The sequence below is a fragment of the Rhinatrema bivittatum genome, unplaced genomic scaffold (genome assembly GCF_901001135.1).
Source record: "Rhinatrema bivittatum unplaced genomic scaffold, aRhiBiv1.1, whole genome shotgun sequence".
Taxonomy (NCBI): Eukaryota; Metazoa; Chordata; class Amphibia; order Gymnophiona; family Rhinatrematidae; genus Rhinatrema; species Rhinatrema bivittatum.
In genome coordinates this window covers 11417-31383 of record NW_021820921.1, presented here as the reverse complement: position 1 = coordinate 31383, position 19967 = coordinate 11417, and the positions used below count along the sequence as shown (strand labels likewise).

The following is a 19967-nucleotide window of genomic DNA, read 5'->3' as shown; positions in this document are numbered from 1 at the left end:
GATTGGCTCCTCTGGGCGAAGTCATTCGATCATGGACGCTCAGCGGTGACTAGAGTAGTATGGTTTCTACATTCCCTGGGATGGGTAGTGAACTTCTCCAAGAGCTCCCTCATGCCCTCGCAACGCTTGGGTTTTTTTTTTGGGGGCAACTTTCGACACCCTACTGGGCAAAGTTTTTCTGCGCCAGGACAAAGCTCAATCCTTGCGGGATCACACACGACGGTTCTCTGCGTTACCAGAGCCCACCTCCTGGGACTACCTGCAACTCCTGGGAGTGATGGGGTCCACCATCGACCTTGTACCTTGGGCTTTCGCGCACCTCAGGACCTTACAGTGGGCGCTCTTCTCCCGTTGGAAACCAGTATTGCAGGACTATCAGATGATTCTCCCGCTCCCACAGAATGCCAGGGACAGTCTGGGCTGGTGGTTGGATCCGCCGAACCTGGCCCGTGGCATGTCCCTCGATCTGCCAAATTGGGTGGTGGTGACCACCTATGCCAGTCTAGCAGGCTGGGGTGCAGTCTGCGATCGAAGCGCCACGCAGGGGACGTGGTCCACGGTGGAGGCGAAGTGGTCAATCAACCGTCTGGAAACCAGAGCGGTCCGGCTAGCTCTGCGACATTTCCTCCCGCTTCTTCGGAACCGAGAAGTCAGAATCCTATCGGACAACGCTACCACCGTGGTCTACATCAACCGACAAGGAAGCACGCGCAGCCCGCAGGTCGCGCTCGAGGCGGCGCTGCTGATGCAATGGGCGGAGCGTCATCTCGTCCGGCTAGCAGCCTCGCACGTCGCCGGTGTGGACAACGTCCAGGCGGACTTCCTCAGTCGTCAACTGCTGGACCCGGAGAGTGGTCTCTCTCCGACAAAGCAATGCAACTTCTCGTCCATCGGTGGGGGGCCCCCCACTTGGATCTGATGGCGTCCGCTCTCAACGCCAAGGCTCCACGCTTCTTCAGTCGCCGGAGAGAGCGCGGAGGGAGTGGATGCCCTGGTCCTCCCGTGGCCGCCATATCTTTCTTTTCCACCATGGCCCCTGGTGGGCAGGATGCTCCGCAGAATAGAAAGCCATCAGGGGACCGTGGTTTTCGTCACCCCAGAATGGCCCAGGCGACCCTGGTTTGCGGACCTGCTACAGCTGGTGATCAACAGGCCAATCAGGCTGGGGCACCTCCCCCAGCTCCTACATCAGGGCCCGGTATTTTTCGAGCAGGCAGAATTCTTCTGTCTTGCGGCCTGGCTTTTGAGAGGCGCCGCCTCCGGCGTCGGGGCTACCTGGAGGCGGTAGTATCCACGCTATTGCGGGCACGAAAGACATCGGCCTATGTTCGAGTCTGGAAGGTGTTCGAGCTGTGGTATACCAGCCAGGCCACGAGACCCGCTAAGGCTTCTGTACCTCAGATCCTTCAGTTTCTACAGGCGGGGGTGGAAAAAGGGCTCACCTATAATTCACTACGGGTTCAGGTGGCCGCCCTTGGTTCGCTGTTGAGCGATGGGGGCTCTCTTCTACAGCATCCTGACATTGCTCGTTTTCTCAAGGGTGTCAAGCATATGCGTCCTCCGTTACGGGACCCTTGTCCCTCCTGGAGTCTTAACCTTGTGCTTTGCTCCCTGTCGGGACCACCGTTCGAGCCGCTGCGCAGCGCAACGATAAAGGATCTCACTCTCAAGACTGTATTTCTTGTGACCATCTGTTCCGCTCGACGCATCTCGGAGCTGCAGGCTCTGTCGTGTAGAGAGTCCTATCTCCGTTTCTCCGACTCTGGAGTTTCACTTCGCACCGTTCCCTCCTTCCTTCCGAAGGTGGTTTCTGCATTCCATGTGAACCAGACGGTGGAGTTGCCGCCCTTCTCTTCCTCAGAGCCGAAGTCTCTCCGTCTCTTGAATGTCAAGCGCACTCTGCGCCTCTATCTGGAGGCTACAAATGAGTTCCGGATCTCTGACCATCTCTTCATACTCTGGTCCGGTCCTAAGAAGGGGTCTCAGGCCTCGAAGACGACCATTGCCAGATGACTGAAGGCTGGCATTGCTGCTTCCTACATTGGGGCGGGTCGGACTCCCCCACCCGGAATCGTAGCGCATTCTACACGTTCTCAGGCGGCTTCCTGGGCGGAGGTTCGCTCGGTATCCTCGCAGGAAATTTGTAGGGCAGCCACCTGGAAATCGTTACACACGTTCTCGAGGCACTATCGTCTGCACCTCGCCTCTTCGGTCTCTGGACACTTTGGCGAGCAGGTTCTCCGAGCAGGCCTCGCAGGACCCCACCCGATTTAGGGAAGCTTGGGTACATCCCACTGTCTGGACTGATCCAGGTACGTACAGGGAAAAGAAAATTATTATTTACCTGCTAATTTTCGTTCCTGTAGTACCATGGATCAGTCCAGACGCCCACCGCGTTTGGGTTCTTGATCCTGCTCAGCTCTGCGCTGCTTCTTGCTCGCAGTGTTCTGTGTCTTCACAGTTGTTTCTTTTCGCTGTTTTTCACAGCTCCCTACAAGTTGGTAGGATGTTTGCAGTTACTTGTTGCGGTTACAATTGTTTTCATTATCTGTTTCCACAAACTTGATCCTTCGGGGGTTTCTACTCGGGCTTTGATATACTCGATACTGAACTCCTGCAGAGGGGGGTAGTAGTATATATGGATACGCCCCCTCAAAGCTTGTGCTGACTCCATCTGCTGGATTGGGGACATAACCCACTGTCTGGACTGATCCATGGTACTACAGGAACGAAAATTAGCAGGTAAATAATAATTTTCTTATCTGCTTACAGCTCCACAAATGTCCTAATTCCCCGCTCAATCTCCAACATACGTTTGGAAGTTGAAGGTAGATTGTATGAAGTTTATCTGGAGTGAGATACCATCTATAAATCATTGTATAACAGTTTTCGTGTAACCGAGCAGATATGGAGTACTTGCTAGCTACCCTTGTAATTTGCTCCCATTCTTTTCCTTCAATTTTTCGACCCAAATCAGCTTCCCATTTAGTGACATAAGAGGGAGGTCGAGATTCAGCTTCATAAAGTATTTTATAAATTTTCACTGTAGAACCACAGATAGAATCAGAATTGGTATACAAATATTCAATAAGGGATCTACTATTTCTTAGCAGATTTGCCTTGCACAAGGCATTTACAAAGTGCATAGCTTGTGCAAACCCTAAAAAATTTAAGGGAGCTAGCTGGTATTTGTTCTCAAGCTCTGCTCTGGGTAATAGACTGCCTTGCGACATTAAATGATCAATAGTGGTGATTCCCTTAGCTTACCATGTGTGAAATAAATTGGTTTGGTATCCTGCCGGGAGCTGAGTATTATGGAATAATGACGATTGATAAAAATGTTGGTAATCACCTACTTATTTTGTTTTCCATTGGGCCCATATCTTTAAAGTGGTCCTAGTTGTTCAAGGTATGCAATTTAAAGGGTGCCAAGATCTCTTAAGTTGCCATGGCATTGCTTGAATAGGCATGCCTCCAATTAGTGTCCAAGTTGCACCCACTGTTTTACTGAGGCCTGTCTGTTGAAGTCTAATAATGCTCTAAGCTGCGAAGCAACAAAATACTCCCACAACCTTTCTTCTAAGTCCCATACAAAGTCATCATCCTTCAAAGAGATTTGTTTAGCTTCCAGAAATGTGTACCCTTATCTCCTTCAGGGATACCAAGAACCAATCTCACTAGGGCATGGTCGGACCATGTGATATCATCAATAACTGTGTAGACATTAGGTATTAAGGCTTTCTCTCCTAAAAAGAGGTCTGTTTGGGAGTAACTATCGTGAGGTGCTGAGTAGAAGGTGTAGGATCTTGATGTGGGATGGCGATGTCGCATCAGTTACAAAAGAGAAAAAAGCCTTCCTGATCTTCTGCTGTACAGTAGCTATGGTTGTGGAGTTATCCAAGGCAGGATTGGGCGAGGTATTAAAATCCCCCCCTATTATTAGATATCCCTCTACATGCGCCAGTAATGAATAATTAATATCCTTTAAGAAAGGTTCCTGATCTTGGTTGGGTGTATAAATTGATAAGAGTATAGAGTTGATCCCCTATCTTCATTTTAATTAGCACATATCTCCCTCCTGGGTCTATGACTTGGGACTGAAGGTCAAACACTAAGTCAGCAGATATAATAATGCTTTTGCCTGCATAGCGGTTATTCTTCCCTGCAGCTGCTAAGAAAATATGAGGATATTCTTTACAGGCTAATAAATGCTCATGTCTTTGTGGATGTGTGTCTCTTGAATAAATGCATTGCTAACTTTTTGCATTAGCAACTCCCTCCATAGCAAGAAGTGCTTCTTATAGGTATTAAGCCCTTTTACGTTCAGGGAAAGTAAATTAACCATACCAGCAATGTTTAATAAGATAAGAAATGTGGGTGTGCAGTAATATTCAAAGGTTTATCATTAAAATTGGCCCTAACAGAACTTGATCCCAAGCAAAAACATACACAAAATAATGTAAGTACAATGAGAACTCCATTGCCCCCCCCCCCAAAACCCCAATTAGTGATTCGCCCTCCTTCCCTTGCAAATCCTGACCCATGGAGACTTGCTCATGCAGCGAAATGAACCCCCAGTGAGTCCTCCCCTGCCTCCAAGCTAAAGATAAAGAAACAAATAACTCTCATAGCAACAATAGAATATAAGTTCTGTGTTGGCTATAATGTGAACTTCATAAGAGCTATTCTCACAGGACAAGCAGGATGGTAGTCCTCACATATGGGTGATATCATCAGGATGGAGCCCAATCACGGAAAACTTCTGTCAAAGTTTCCAGAACTTTGACTGGCCCCTACTGTGCATGCCCAGCATGGCACTAACCCTGCAGCCAGCAGGGGTCCCCCTTCCGTCTTCTTTTTTCCGTGCAGCAGTAAAGGAGCTCTGAAGAGATTCCTGAAAGGAATTTTCCTCATGGAATTACTAAAAGTTAATTTGCCCCACAGATCAATCTCCTCCAGGGTTTGGCCTTCCAGGCTCCAGACCCTCAAACCACTTTCACCACCGACGCTTCCATCTCGGTTGGGGAGCCTACATGGCCGATCTGCAGACACAAGGATCTTGGTCTCCAGAGGAAGTCAAACACCAAATACATTTCCTGGAACTTCGAGCAATCAGATATGCTCTCAAGGCATTTCAGGATCGCCTCTCAAATCAAGTCTTCCTGATTCAGACGGACAACTAAGTGGCCATGTGGTACATCAACAAGCAGGGAGGCATGGGCTCCTTCCTTCTGTATCAGGAAGCTGTGCAGATTTGGGCGGAAGCTCTCTCCCATTCGATGTACCTCAAGGCCACCTACTTGCCGGGAGTGGACAATGTGCTGGCAGACAAGCTGAGTCGCGTCTTTCAACCGCACGAGTGGTCTCTCAACCCCTCGGTAGCGAACTCCATCTTCCAACAAAGGGGATATCCTCGGATAGATCTCTTTGCGTCCGCACAAAACCGCAAAGTGGAGAACTACTGCTCTCTCATTCGCAGCAAACTCTCATGGGCAACCGGTCTGCTCTGCACATTCCCTCCACTTCCTCTTCTCTCAAAGACTCTCGTGAAGTTACGTCAGGACAAGGGAGCCATGATCCTGATAGCACCTCACTGGCCACGCTAAGTGTGGTTTCCAATATTTCAGGATCTCTCCATCCGCAGGCACATTCCCTTGGGAAAGGACTTGCTTCTGATCACTCAAAATGAAGGGTGCCTACGCCATCCCAATCTTCAAGCCTTTTCCCTGACGGCATGGATTTTGAAAGGTTAATACTTTAGCCACTTAACCTTTCTGAACCAGTTTCCCGTGTCTTGATTGCTTCACGGAAGCCTTCCACGAGAAAAGCTTACTCTTACAAATGGAAAAGGTTCACGTCATGGTGCTCTTCAGTCCCTTGACCCCTTTTCCTGTCTAATCCTGAAGTTTCTGGACTATCTCTGGCATCTATCAGAGTCAGGTCTTAAGACTTCTTCCATCAGAATGCATGTCAGTGCAGTAGCCGCCTTCCATAAAGGTGTCTGATGTTCTATATCAGTACAACCCCTTGTAGCTTTTTAACAAGACTGCAGGGTTAGTGCCATGCTGGGCATGCCCAGTAGGGGCCCGTCAAAGTTCTGGAAACTTTGACAGAAGTGTTCCGTGATTGGGCTCCATCCTGTGATGTCACCCATATGCGAGGACTAACATCCTGCTGTCCTGTGAGAACACCTGTTACAGGTAAGCAACATTTGCTTTTTGCTTAATAAAAGAAAAGCATATGGAGTAAAGCCATTAATTAAAAAAAATAAAAATAAAAAATGGCTGCTTGCAACTTTGTCGGCTGCTAAGTATCTTCAGTGTGAACAAAAACAGTCCACATTTTTCAGCATCAGGAGCAACCAACACAGTCATGCTTGGTCTGCTAGTGCCTCTCCAGCCTTTTTAATGTGAGATCGCAAGTGTCCTCCGCCAAGGGCCCACATGCTGCCATTTTGGAGGCGGATCTGTTGGAAAACTTGCTAAAGCCTTTGGCATGGGGAACATGATTTCCAGGCCTGCCCTCCGGAAGGACTCGGCTGCTTCAGCTGGTGTCTTAATCCTGTATGAAGTGCCCTTGTATTGAAAGATTAGAGCAAACGGGAAAGCCCAACGATATCTGATGTCGTAGTGCAGCAGTAATTTCCTTTAATTCGAAGCGTCTCTTGAGAGTGCTTGGAGCAATGTCATGGAAGATAGCAATATCTAGCTTTTTCCACTTCCATATTGCCTTCGTACGAGCTATTTTCATGATTTCCTCTTTTAAGGCATAACTGTGGAAATTGATAATCATGTCGCGTGGTTGATTTTTGCAACTTGGACCGAGCGCCCTATGCACCCGTTCAATTTTAATTTGACTTACAATTCAGGTTAAATCGCCCAATGCTCCCTCCTTGCTCTGTAGGAGAAAGCAACATATGTAGGCTGCCACAGACGCACAGTTTAAATAGGCCTCAGTTTCAGTACTCCTCGTATGTGGATATTGGCCCACCTGGAACGGTTCTCTAGGTCTTCAGTCTTGTCGGACAGGGTTTCTGTCTCAGATCTCCGGGCTTTATTTTGAGAGGATAGTGCTGTAATCAGCGCATTATGATTCTCCAGCCAGGAATCCATGTTGCCCCATCACTGTAATGTCTTCTCTCATTTCAGTAATGGAAGCTAAAAGCTCTGTTTTAGGATTCCGCATATCTGTCCTGAGCTCCAGGAATCACACTTTCATTTCAGATCGTGTTGGGAATTCTGTGAGTTGGGAAGACTCAGCTTGGTGGCAGGTCTCACGGTGAGGGCTTCCGCTTCTTTGCCGCTGGCTTCTCCCATGCGCTCAAGGGCCTGGTCTTCCTCTGAAAGTAGATCTCCTGCCATCTTAGAGAAGGAGAATGGTTTCAAATCTCACTGGTTTTCGAGTAGACATTTTGTGTATCTGCCCAAATTATGTTGTGAGTCGTCAGGGCCGGTGAGAGTTACCAAAAATGCTTAAAATCTCAGAGGTGAAGTTGGAGCTCATGGTTCAGGTGGCCATTTCGCAGCATGGCAGAAGAGCACTCACCCATCACAGTTTTAAGGCAACAGAACATCTGCCATAACTGAAGCCCTGTTTACTAGGACTGCCAGTCTCTTGGAACATACTTTGCCCTCCCTTTCTGACAGATGGACCACATCTCTGCTCAGGGAAGATGAAGGTGGAATGGAGAAGGGAGTGTGGAGGCTGCTGAGCAGTGGGGAAACAGGAGATTGGGGTAGCTGGGCAAGCAGGGAGATGAGATGAAGGGGGTGAGGGAGCAATGGGAAGAGGATGTGGGGAGGTCTGGAATGCTGGGCAGGGATGTGAGTGTGAGTGGATGATTGAAAGGGAGTAATTGGGAGACGTGAAGGATGATGGAGACATAGAGGAGGAGAGATGGGGATGCAAGAACCATAATATGTCCGCTTGGGGAATGTGCATGTCTTCCATCTTGGTACTTTGCTTAGTGTAGGAGGAAATGTATTTCTGTTTCTAGCTCTCCAGTTTTGCACTGCATGCAGAGTGGCTTTTTGAGGTTTCTATTCCACATTTGTAATTTGTGGTCTCTTATTCTGTATTTGGTGAAGGTTGGAACTGTATGTGTGAGTGAGGTATTTTACTAGTAGGTAGGGATTTATTTCAATCTTTATTGCATTTCTAATTCTAAATAGGACATGCATTGGTGCTGCACTACTGCCTTTTCATAGGAAGGGCTATTGCTGTTTGAGTTCTTGGAATTAGTGTTGCAATGGTATGGAAGGTTTGCTACACATGTGCTGGATGTTTGGGGGTTTTTTTTCAGGTTTTGTATTTTGCAATGCGCCTGGTAGTAAAGGGAGTTTGTTTCTGTTACTGAGAGAGCACCAGAATCAGAATATCTTTTTTTATATGGCGAGTTGTATTTGAAATATCCTAGTTCTGCTCCGCATCCATTGTTTGTGGGGGGGTTCCTGTGGATGCAGAGTATATGTTTACATTTAGCCCTGTGATGGTCAAGTGTTCAGTGTGTCACGCCTGTAAGCATTATCTGCCAGGTGTGTCCCAATAGAAAAAAGGTTGAGAACCACTGACCTAGATAGATAACAGAGAAGACTATACTTTCATTTTATTTTCAGTGAACTAACAGGCATAGGGGCGGATTTTCAGAGCCCTGCTCGCCTAAATCCGCCCAAAACCGGGCGGATTTAGGCGAGCAGGGCCCTGCGCGCCGGTGAGCCTATTTTACATAGGCCTACCGGCGCGCGCAGAGCCCCGGGACTCGCGTAAGTCCCGGGGTTCTCCAGGGGGGGGCGTGTCGGGGGCGGGACCGGTCGTCGCGGCGTTTCGGGGGCGTGTCGGCAGCGTTTTGGGGGTGGGTACGGGGGCGTGGCTGCGGCCCGGGGGCATGGCCGCACCCTCCGGACCCGCCCCCAGGTCGCGTCCCGGCGCGCAGGAGGCCCGCTGACGCGCGGGGATTTATTCCCGGAGGGAGGCGTAAATCCCCCGACAAAGGTAAGGGGGGTGCTTAGACAGGGCCGGGTGGGTGGGTTAGGTAGGGGAAGGGAGGGGAAGGTGAGGGGAGGGCAAAAGGAAGTTCCCTCCGAGGCTGCTCCAATTTCGGAGCGGCCTTGGAGGGAACGGGGGTAGGCTGCGCGGCTCGGCGCGCGCCGGCTATACAGAATTGATAGCCTTGCGCGCGCCGATCCAGGATTTTAGTGGATACGTGCGGCTCCGCGCGTATCTACTAAAATCCAGCGTACTTTTGCTTGCGCCTGATGCGCCAGCAAAAGTACGCCTATTCGCATAGTTTGAAAATCTACCCCATAGTGTATGAATATAATCCACTTTGAGGTTCCAAAAAGCAGAATATAAAAATCAAATCAAATAAACTATAAATTACCGTACTAGGTGGGAGGAGGAAAGAGGAGGGTGTCTGATTTGGTGAGCAGGTTAGTCCCTGAGGAGGAAGTTTGATAAATAAATGTATGATATGGATTTTTTAAAATTTAATTGTAGGTGACAATCAACTACATGGGGCAGAGTAAAGGGATAAGTTTTGTTATGTAATGTTGGGTTTGCCGCTGATAGGTCGGGGGTATAGGGGGAGTGAGGTGGTTTTTGCATTTTATTTTTTTATTTTCTCTATTGATAATGGAAAATGATCAAGCAATATGACTTGGTTTATGAAACGATATGGCAAGAGTTCACTGAAAATTCACATAGGCAGGCAGCATACATCTAACAAAATGAAAGCGTAGTAAGATAAAAATGTATTACTCTGACCAATGAGGTTTGAACAAGCACTTGTTTGCTTATCTCTCACTGTGAAAAGCTTTAATTTTATCTAGCAAAGAGGGTATTGCTTATAAGAACACAAGATGTCATGCTGGGTCCGATCAAATGTTCATTAAGCCCAGCATGCTGTTTTCAACAGTGGCCAATCTGGGTCATGAGTACCCGGCAGGATCCCAAAGACTAGATATATTCCCTGTTTCTTGCCCACAGGGTTAAGCAGTAACTTTCCCAATGAACTCCCTGAACCTGTCCAAACCCCTTTTAAAATCTAACTGTCCAAGCTGCCTTGTCCATATCCTCAGCCTCAAATTTCATTGCTTAAGACAGGATGCTGCTAGTCACCATTTTGTCTCCCTACATCTCTTCATGAAGTGTCTAGTGGTAATTGCAACACACTATAGAAGACACAATTCCTTACTCATACAATTGTCTTAACGAGCAATTTGCCCTCAGTATTGTGAGCTCTGACGGTGGTGGTGCAACTCCTGGAACATCTGGGTTTTGTCTTAAACGATCCAAAATCTAATCTGAAGCCAGTACTACATCTGGAGTTTATCTGAAAGAACCCTGCTCAACTCTCAAAAAGCAAAAGCTTACCTTCTCTTTATTGTGGCTCAATAGCAACAGCTTGAGAGTGCCTCAGAATACTGAATTACATAGGGAGAATTTTTTTTTTTTAATTTAACCAGGCACAAAATAGAAAACAAGCGATGCAAAGGTCTATAAGACATTGTTTCTTCCTCCTCCATGTCCTTATGGAGTCCAGATTTTATCCATCTCCACATCTCAGCAATCTCAGCTGCTTTGCTTTCCCAGCAAGTAACTATGCAATAGCTAACTGTGCTGCATGTAAACGTTGGATTATCAGTCTCCGTGGTATGGATAAGCCTCTATATATATATATCCTTCTATATACACTATATTTCCTCATTAATCGTTATAATTAAGCCACAATGTTTACCTTCGCCAATTAGTCACCCTTGTAAATAGTTACGTTCCTCTACTTTCTCAGCTGCTATCCTTCCTCCTTTACCTTCTCCCCCCCCCCCCTTTTCGCTCCTGCTCCATTACCCACCCCCTGTTTTTTGTAACTTTCATCCTTTTCAAGTTTATTGTAAACCGGCGCGATGTGCCCGCACGAACACCGGTATATTAAAAGCTGTTAAATAAATAAATAAATAAATAAAATGGATGAATGCGACTTGTCCCTCCAGAGGCCCAGAAGAAATGCCAATTGCTCTAAAGAAACAGTTTGAGCACAAAGTTTTGAAATAGCTTATCACAGTTCAAAAAAACATGAACATCCCTGCATTCCTCATCACATCCAGTGAATTTGGAAAAGCATAGAGTACAATAAGTACAATGTAACAGTTTAAATAACTTTGATTTTTTGCAAAATATCAGAATTTTCCTGGAAGCCCTCCAAATAAACTTCCAATCTTTATCGCTCAGATTGATTTGGAAATTACATATTTTATTTATACAAAGGTTTATATTCCACGCCTTTCACTCAGTGTTCAGTGAGGCTTACAACAATCAATATTAAAATTACAATTAAAATTTACATAGTTTCCCAACTTTAGAAGCTTGGCCCCTCAGGAAGGCATATGCCAAAAAACCAGTATCGGGCATTTCTCCTCCAAGCCACACATGATGCGTATACCAAGCCTCTCTCAGTAACATCTGCATCTAGTCCAACTATACTGAAAATCCTGGAACTGTGACCACAAGAAAAGTGGCTGTCAGCTATGAGTGTTGGTGATGGAAAACTGATTGAATCATCATTTCTGAAAGAAAAAAAAATGTTTTTGTGACATTTGACTTGAGACTTTATGGTACATGATTAGACTAGGGTGTGCTGAGATCAAAATTGTTCATTGTGATCAGTTTATTTACTAGATGGAACCTGTTCTATGATACTGTCACAAAACTTTGCTTCTGGCAGTATTTTTGGTTCCCAATTATTTATGCAATTATGTTTTTCCAGGATTGTTCTGAGAGGAGTGATAGTAATGCATCATGATTATTGAAATTATCCATATTTTGGTGTAGGGATATGGGGAGTGGCCCATGGGCCTGAAAGTTACTTGGTGGAAGGAGGGGAGGTGAAAGATTGAAGCTTTGCTAAATGTGCTTAATACCCTTGCATCAGTTATGAATGTACTCAGAATCTTATAATGTTTAGATTAAACCTTATGGTCAAAAAATATATAAAATGTATAGATAATAGCAAAAGGATGGTGCACTTGCAAGTTCAGCAGTTATTACATGGCTGATGATTACGGACTTAGTCCAGGCTGAATCTGTTTTCAACATTTGAAAGAATTTTCCCTTCTCTCCTGGGCCAGATGGCTTCCATGGTGATGTGTACTTGACCGTGAAGTTGTTGTTGCCTGGCGTTATCAAGAATGTTTACAACCTGAATGATAAGCAGATTGTGAAGCTCTTTAGCAGAATTTTTGGCAGCAGCCAGGATGACATGGTGCGGGACCTGGAGCAGGTAAGTGGTTGGTAGCAGAGGATCCTCACCTGGCAGGGACAGAGCTCCCTCCCGCTCTTGGTCTCCCCTTGCAGTGCTTCAAAGTATATATCAATTTGAATCCATAACTCAAAGTTTTTAAAGTATTTTACTGTGACATGGGGTCATATATGGAACAATAGAAATCTTTGCCTTTGTTGATAGCTTACATATGTCTGTAGGAGGAAAATAATCTTGTGTGTGAAATTCACTTATATTAATTTACATTTCTACAATGCCTGCCTTGTTCCAAAGTACAACCCAAAAGAATTAGTACAGTAGTAATAAAACATACATCAATAATATTAATACATCAAAAATACATAAATATATTAAACTGTAATGCAAGAATTTTCCTTAAAGTACTGTTTAAAGTAGTAAAGCTGAAGTATTGTAAGCTGATATATATATATATATATATAGATAGATAGATAGATAGATAGATATATGATATATATATAAAATCTGTTTTCTGAAAGACTCAGATATAGAGAGAGAGAGAGAAGATATCAGAACAAGCCCAGGTTAACTCTTGTTTCTTTCAAGGTTCTTAAGCGTCACTATCACTACACCATTTTAAACATCAAAATAGAATCAGCCCACTGATTATAAAGGGGTCCTGTTTATACACTTCATCCATTGACAAGTGCTTAAATTAGAGGAGTGGGGTAACGGAAAAAAAGCTGTGCAAAACATTAGCAAACTAATTTTCAAAGGAACGTGCATGCATCCACAAAAGTGTGTATCTGCACACAATCGGGGAGATGCTGCAATTTTAAGTTGTGCTTGCAAGTATGCACGTATCATTTTAAAGTGCCCCTCCTACACCTATTTTGGCTAGGGCTTTAGTGGCGCTTACTCATGTATGCAGGCGGATTTTAAAATATACTCACGCTAGGGAAAAACCAGGTTTTTCCAAGTAGTCCACTAGTTTGCCCAATACATATCGAGGTCTTCAAGACCCTTCTGGTTCTTCATCCTGCAAGCCCCCAGTTGACCCTGAACCCTCACACTGTGCTAAATGCCCTAAAAACTCAAGGTCTCCAGACTTGCTTCCCATCAGGACCAGAAGTAAAGTTATGCGGATAAGCCAACATGGCAGCTTTTTTAAAATGCAGACTTAAGCATGTAAATCTTGGCCGCACCCTGGAATGCCCATGCCCCATCCCTTGGATTATATACGGGTATGTATGCGTGTACGTCGTGGCTTCTTAAAATATATGGCTGTTTTTGCCCAAGCAACACTTTTAAAATCGACCCGTAAGTGAGGATCTTGCAAGGCTAACTTTGAGCAACAAGGTAGATAAAAGGAGCAGGTATGAGATTATATAGAGTGCTGATAAGGAGAGGAGAAATAGCTGGAAAGCTATGAACACACATGTCTGTAGTCTAGGCAGTAGTATTCCAGATTTGCAAGCCCTGATGGTAGAGGCAGAGCTGAGGGAGGAGGAATAGCCTAGTGGTTAGAGCAGTGGACTACGAACCAGGAGATCAGGGTTCGAGTCCTGCTGTCACTCCTTGTGACCTTGGGCAAGTCACTTTACCCTCCATTGCCTCAGGTACAAAAACTTAGATTGTAAGCCCTCTAGGGATAGAGAAATACCTACAGTACCTGAATGTAAACCGATGTGATATCTCGATTGAGATCAAATGTCGGTATATAAAAATAACAGAAGAACAGGAAAGAAACTTTGGCCAGGCCATTTTAAAACATTTTATTGAAAATAGCCTCACCTTCCATTTTTTTCTGGGTTACTAAGTTTTCACATACAAGAAGATAGTTTATTTCAAGGCAGCCTTCAGCTTGGAAGTCCCCGCTTGTATGACTCTTTTTGTTTCCGTTTACCTGCTAATTTTCGTTCCTGTAGTACCACGGATCAGTCCAGAGTCCTGGGTTTTGCCTCCCCTCCAGCAGATGGAGATAGAGACATTTTAACGGACTCCATCCTATACCCCTGAGGTGCCACCTAGATACTGTCAGTATTACACTGTACCCAAGCAGAAAGATTAAAGCATAACTTCCACATAAACAACCTCCAATGAACGAAACCATGCCCATACTCTTTCCCTGAAAACAGGGGCATTCGGTAAACTTACAGAAATATGACTGACTACCGGCCGAGCGGACTCTCCGTTTTCCCATTGGCGGGACTCTGGACTGATCCATGGTGGTACAGGAATGAAAATTAGCAGGTAAGAACCAATTTTCCTTTCTCTGTACGTACCCGGATCGGTCCAGACTCCTGGGATGTACCAAAGCTTCGCTAACCAGGATGGGACTGAGAGAGTCCCGCTCGGAGTACACTGGCCCTGAAGGAACCGGGCTCAGGGGCCCGGACATCTAGATGATGATGCCTGTCAAAAGTGTGTGTAGATTTCCAGGTAGCCGCCCCACAAATTTCCTGCGGTGACACCTGTTGACATTCCGCCCATGAGGCCGCTTGCGATAGAGTAGAATGAGCTTTAAGACCAACCAGAATAGGACGGCCCTGAACAAGGTAAGCTGAAACAATAGCTTCCTTTAGCCAGCGTGTGATAGTGGCCTTTGAAGCTTTGACCCCTCCTGGGTCCACTCCACAGAACGAACAGATGGTCCGAAAGACGGAAACTGTTCATGACCTCCAAGTAACGCAACAACACCCTCTTTACGTCCAACGTCCATAAATCCCTAGACTCTGGAGTAGAAGAAACCAGACCCGTGAAAGAAGGGAGCTCCACTGACTGATTCATATGAAAGGAGGACACCACTTTTGGGAGAAAGGAGGGAACTGTTCTTGAGACTCCTGCTTCAGAAATCCGTAAGAAGGGCTCCCTGCAAGATAAGGCCTGAAGCTCGGAAACACGCCTTGCTGAGGAGATAGCCACAAGAAAAACAACCTTCAATGTCAGATTCTTCAGGGTCGCTTGTTTCAATGGCTCAAAGGGTGCAGAGAACCAGATTGAGCTTCCACGAAGGACAGGGGCTCCGGACAGGAGGACGCAAATGCTTAGCCCCTCTCAGAAAACAAGCCACATCCGGATGAGATGGTAGCGCAACCCCCTGCACCTTTCCATGAAAATAACCAAGGGCAGCCACCTGAACTCATAGGGAATTAAACGCCAGCCCCTTCACTAATCCAGAACATCCGGCATTGAAGCCCTGGATGGCTGCACTTCGTGGTCTAGATACCAGGATTCAAACACTCCCCAAACTCTAACGTACGCCATGGAGGTAGAAGTTGTATGGGAATGTAAGAGCGTGGCAATAACCGCATTTGAGTAACCCTTACTCCTTAATCACTGCCTTTCAAAAGCCATGCCGTAGACAAAAGCGATCTACCTCTCCGAAACAAACGGGGCCTTGTTGCAGGAGATTTGGAGACGACTGTCCGCTGAGATTTCGGCCCACTGCTAGATTCAGCAGGTCAGCAAACCACGGACACCTCGGCCACTCTGGAGCCACAAGTATCACCTTGCTCGGATGAGCTTTGATGCGGCGCAGAACGTTTCTGACAAACGGCCATGGCAGAAAGATGTACAACAGAATGTCCTTTGGCCAGGGAAGGACTAGAGCTCCTAGTTCCCGTCGCCGACTGAAAAATCGAGGAGCCTTGGCATTGCAGCACATTGCAATGCCAAGGCATGTGCACAGAAGACGAAAGGCCTCTTTGGAGAGTTCCCACTTCCCCGAGTCCAACCGGTGGTGGCTGAGAAAAACAGCTTTCACATAGTCCACCCCAGCAATGTGAGAGGCTGCAATCTTGTAGAGATCTTGCTCTGCCCAGTTGATTAAAAGCTGAGCTTCTGCCGCCACCAGAATACTCCTGACGATTGATGTAAGCCACCGTCGTCGCCTTGACAGAGTATCCTCACTGATCGTCCCTCTACTAAAGGAAGGAGGGCCTGCAGTGCCAACCGAACTGCTTTGGTTTCCAACCGATTGATCGACCAGGAGGATTCCGTTCTTGTCCATTGACCTTGCACTGCCTTTCCTTGACAAACCGCTCCCTACCCGGAGAGGCTTGCATAGGTGGTTACCATTATCCAGGAGGAAATTTCCTAATCCACCCCCCCCCCCCCCCCCACCGTGAATTGTCTGGACACAGTCACCAAAGAAGACTGGACCGTGCTGAATCCGTCAGTGGGAGGAGAAGATGAAACTGTTCAGAGAGTGGATTCCACCAGGAGAACAAAACTGACTGAAGAGGACGCAAAGGCCTAAGGCACCAGTTCAAGAGTGGAAGCAGTCGAACCAAGGTCCTGCAACTAATCCCAGACCCTGGGACGAGGCATGGATTGCAAGAACTCCACCTGAGTGAGAAGCTTGGACAATCTTTCCTCTCTAAGAAAAACCTTTCCCAAGATCGTGTCGAACCGAGCACCAAAAACTCCATGGACTGGGAGGAAAGCAGGTGACTCTTGTCGGGGTTGACCACCCAACGAGCTCAACATCTGTTGCACCCTCTGCACCGCTGTTCTGCAAAGGTGTTCTGACTTCGCTCGAATCAGCCAATTGTCCAGGTAGGGGTGTACCAGAATCCCCTCCTTTCGCAGGGCCACTGCCACAACCACCATCACCTTGGTGAAGACTCTGGGTGCATTCGCCAGATTGAACGGTAGAGCGCAAAATTGAAAATGATGCCTCAGGATCGCAAACCGCAAATATTTCTGATGATCCGGTGTATAGGAATGTGCAAGTCAGCTTCTGTCAGATCCAGAGATGCTAAAAATTCCCCTTTGTGCACAGACGCCATCACCAAGCGTCTGTGCACAAAGGTGCCTCATTTCCATCCGAAAATGAGGCACCTTTAGAGTCTAAAGGTGCCTCATTTTCGGATGGAAATCCTGCACCCAGTGGAGACTGGCTCGTAGCGCGAAACTGCTGCACAAAGCGGCCCAGACCCCTAGGGCGGAAACCTCAAAAATCTTTAAGTTGCAACTCCAATTTGCGATCCTGCAAATCCACTAGAGGCGCGCCCACTGGCTTGGCCGACTGGAGCTGGTAATCCGCATCCGCATCCGGTCCCTCACCAGGAGCTTGCGGAGGAGACTCCCCTTCATCCGCACCATCTGTATCTGAACTGTCCACCGGACCGGAAAGGGACCAGAGAGGGTGTTTGGCCTTGGGGTCTTCTATGCCACTGTGTGACTTGGTACGCTTGTGGAGTGATGAGGCTCCTATCCTCGCTTGCCCCAGCGACGCCGGGACCTCATGGGGTACCTTAGAACCCTGGCTCTTTGCTGCTTTCTGTGCTTTGAAGGCTTAATGCAGCAACAAAACAAAATTGGAGGAGAACATGGAAGAAGACTCATCAGAGTCTTTCCCCTGTTCCTCCTCTGAGGAAGAGATCTGAGCTTGCCTGCAAGTCGCCCCCCCCCCCCCCCCCCCCAGGGCAGCCTTCTCCTGCTCCCTGAACGTTTGCAGTAAGGCTTCAGTACCTGCGCTGAGGAGAAAAGGGTCCTGAGGCTGCTGCAGCAGTTCTGCCCTCCCAGGGTCCCTGTGTGCTCTAGAGCTGCTGCGATGCGATTTTGCCGGAATCTGCTTCCTCGAAGAGCCTTCCCCTCCCAAGAAGCACCCGGTACAAACTCCGGCCCGCAGCCACACCATGCGGCATGATCCCTGAGCTAAATTAGGATCGGGGCCCGAAAAAAGAACCAGCGCGACCAAGACAAACCCATGGGAGCTCGTAGGAACTGAAAAGGATGGCGAAAATGGCGTCGGAAGGAAGGAGGGCCGAAAGAGACCGCTAGGCCAGCTCAGAAATTAAATCACTTCAGCGTTGTTTTTTCCTGTGTGCAGATCTTCAGAGGGAGAGTGAACCGGGCTCCCCGGTATCACCCTCAGCCACAGGTAGTCACAGGGCTCCCAACCCTCTGCTCCAGAGCCTCTGTTACCAGGGGGGATGGTCCCACCAGGCCTAGCAATCCCCTGGGAGGCTTAAAGAGATATCTTCTCTCAAGTTTTTAGTTTGTTGGTATTTGTTCCTTCGGAAATCTTAAAAAGACAAGGATTTAGTAAAAAAAAACAAACACCAAACCCAGACTAAAGGTTTTGCACCTCCACCATCTGCTGGAGACAGAGAAATACTGACAGACTCTAGGTGGCACCTCAGGGGTATAGGATGGAGTCCGTTAAAACTTCTCTGTCTCCATCTGCTGGAGGGGAGGCAAAACCCAAGAGTCTGGACTGATCCGGGTATGTACAGGGAAAGCAAAGTTGCTTACTTGTAGTAGATGTTCTCTGTGGATAGAAGAACAGCCCAGCCACACAGTCCCTCCTACCTCTCCATTCAGTTGAAGTCAGCTTGGAAATAGACACACATATTTGATATGAAATGAAGTGTAATATTTAAAAGTATGATGCCCAGTTATGTGTGTTTACAAGGTTTTCCTGGGAAAGGTGGTAATTGTTGAGTTTAAATATCAAATTCATGGGTGATGAGAAGGTTACAAGGCTGTAGGTTCACCTGCTTTTCTGATCGTCAGCCTGTTGTAATGTCACTGCAGAATATCATACTCCCATATACACAACATAATTACGGTATGTTTCCACATACACTGATTTTTCACTTAGACAATAAGACTGTTATGGACAGATTGCAGGATAGCAATAATATGTGTTTTTTGGTGCACAGGGTGATGTCTCTGAGACTGTACGTATTTTCTTTGAAGAGAGTAAGACCTTCTCCCCGGCAGCTAAGAGCCTGCTCACTATCCAGGAGGTAGATGAGTTCCTGTCCAGACTATCTAACCTCTCCAAGGAGGATGAGCAGCAGAAGGCACTGGAGGACATTTCCTGCAGGTTAGAGCGGGCCTGATGGTTTGAGGGTGGCGGGGGTGGGAGTGTGTGCAGGTGAGAGGGCCTGTGGGTAGGAGGTGGTATTGACAGGTCATACATTCTAATGGGGGCTATGGACCGACCAGATGTCAGCAGATGAGATGGCCTTAGGAGGTGGGGAGGGATGTTGGTAAAAGGTCAGATGAACTTAGGGTGGGGGGGAGTGTGGGCAGGTGAGATGGGCTCAGAGGGCATGGTAGGATTATGTGAGAATTACACAAATGCACAAACTCATGTACATTCACTCTTAGCTCAGGACCATGCCCATTTATTGTGAGAAATTCAACCCATAATGTAGCAGTCTTTTTCTTGTTGGAGAAGCTGCAGTCACTGTTGTATAGGGAGATGATAAGCAGCAGACATTTCGTCTTTAAATCCTGCTTGCCCATGAGAATCAGCCACACAAGTGAACAAAATCATCCAATGATGCTAAGACCAGAAAAGTTCTCTCTCAGAGCTTAGAAAGACTGAGAAGCTCTTTCTGAGCATGTTGCACGTTGTAGGTGCAGACAGATGTCTAATAGGGAAGAACAATTACAATTTCTTCTCCTCTGTGTGACTCTGTCACCTGCATTTACCTTAACTTCATGAAGTTAGCAAGTACCACATTTAAAACAAATTGGAGACATTTTTTTTTTAACTCGGTGCAAAATTAAGCTCTGGAATTCATTGCTGGAGGATGTAGTTAAGGCAGTTAGCTTATCTGGATTTAAAAGAAGGTTTGAACAACTTCCTGGATGAGAAATCTATAAACTGCTATTAACCAAGTTGACTTAGTACATAAATCCCATGCTACTAATGCCAGTAATAAGTAGTGGCTATTCCCTGTTTGGGTACTTGCTAGATACTTGTAACCTG

At 46.8% G+C, this 19967-nt stretch overlaps 1 protein-coding gene across 1 annotated transcript in view; it reads left to right on the top strand.

Moving 5' to 3' along the window:
- LOC115082294 (DNA ligase 3-like) overlaps positions 1-19089 on the top strand; it is an 87489-nt gene extending 68400 nt beyond the window's left edge. Inside the window, exons 5-6 of the mRNA XM_029586523.1 lie at positions 12123-12274; positions 18907-19089. Coding sequence (XP_029442383.1) covers positions 12123-12274; positions 18907-19089 — 335 coding nt within the window. The remainder of the gene's footprint in view (positions 1-12122; positions 12275-18906) is intronic.
- Positions 19090-19967: the final 878 nt, after the last annotated feature.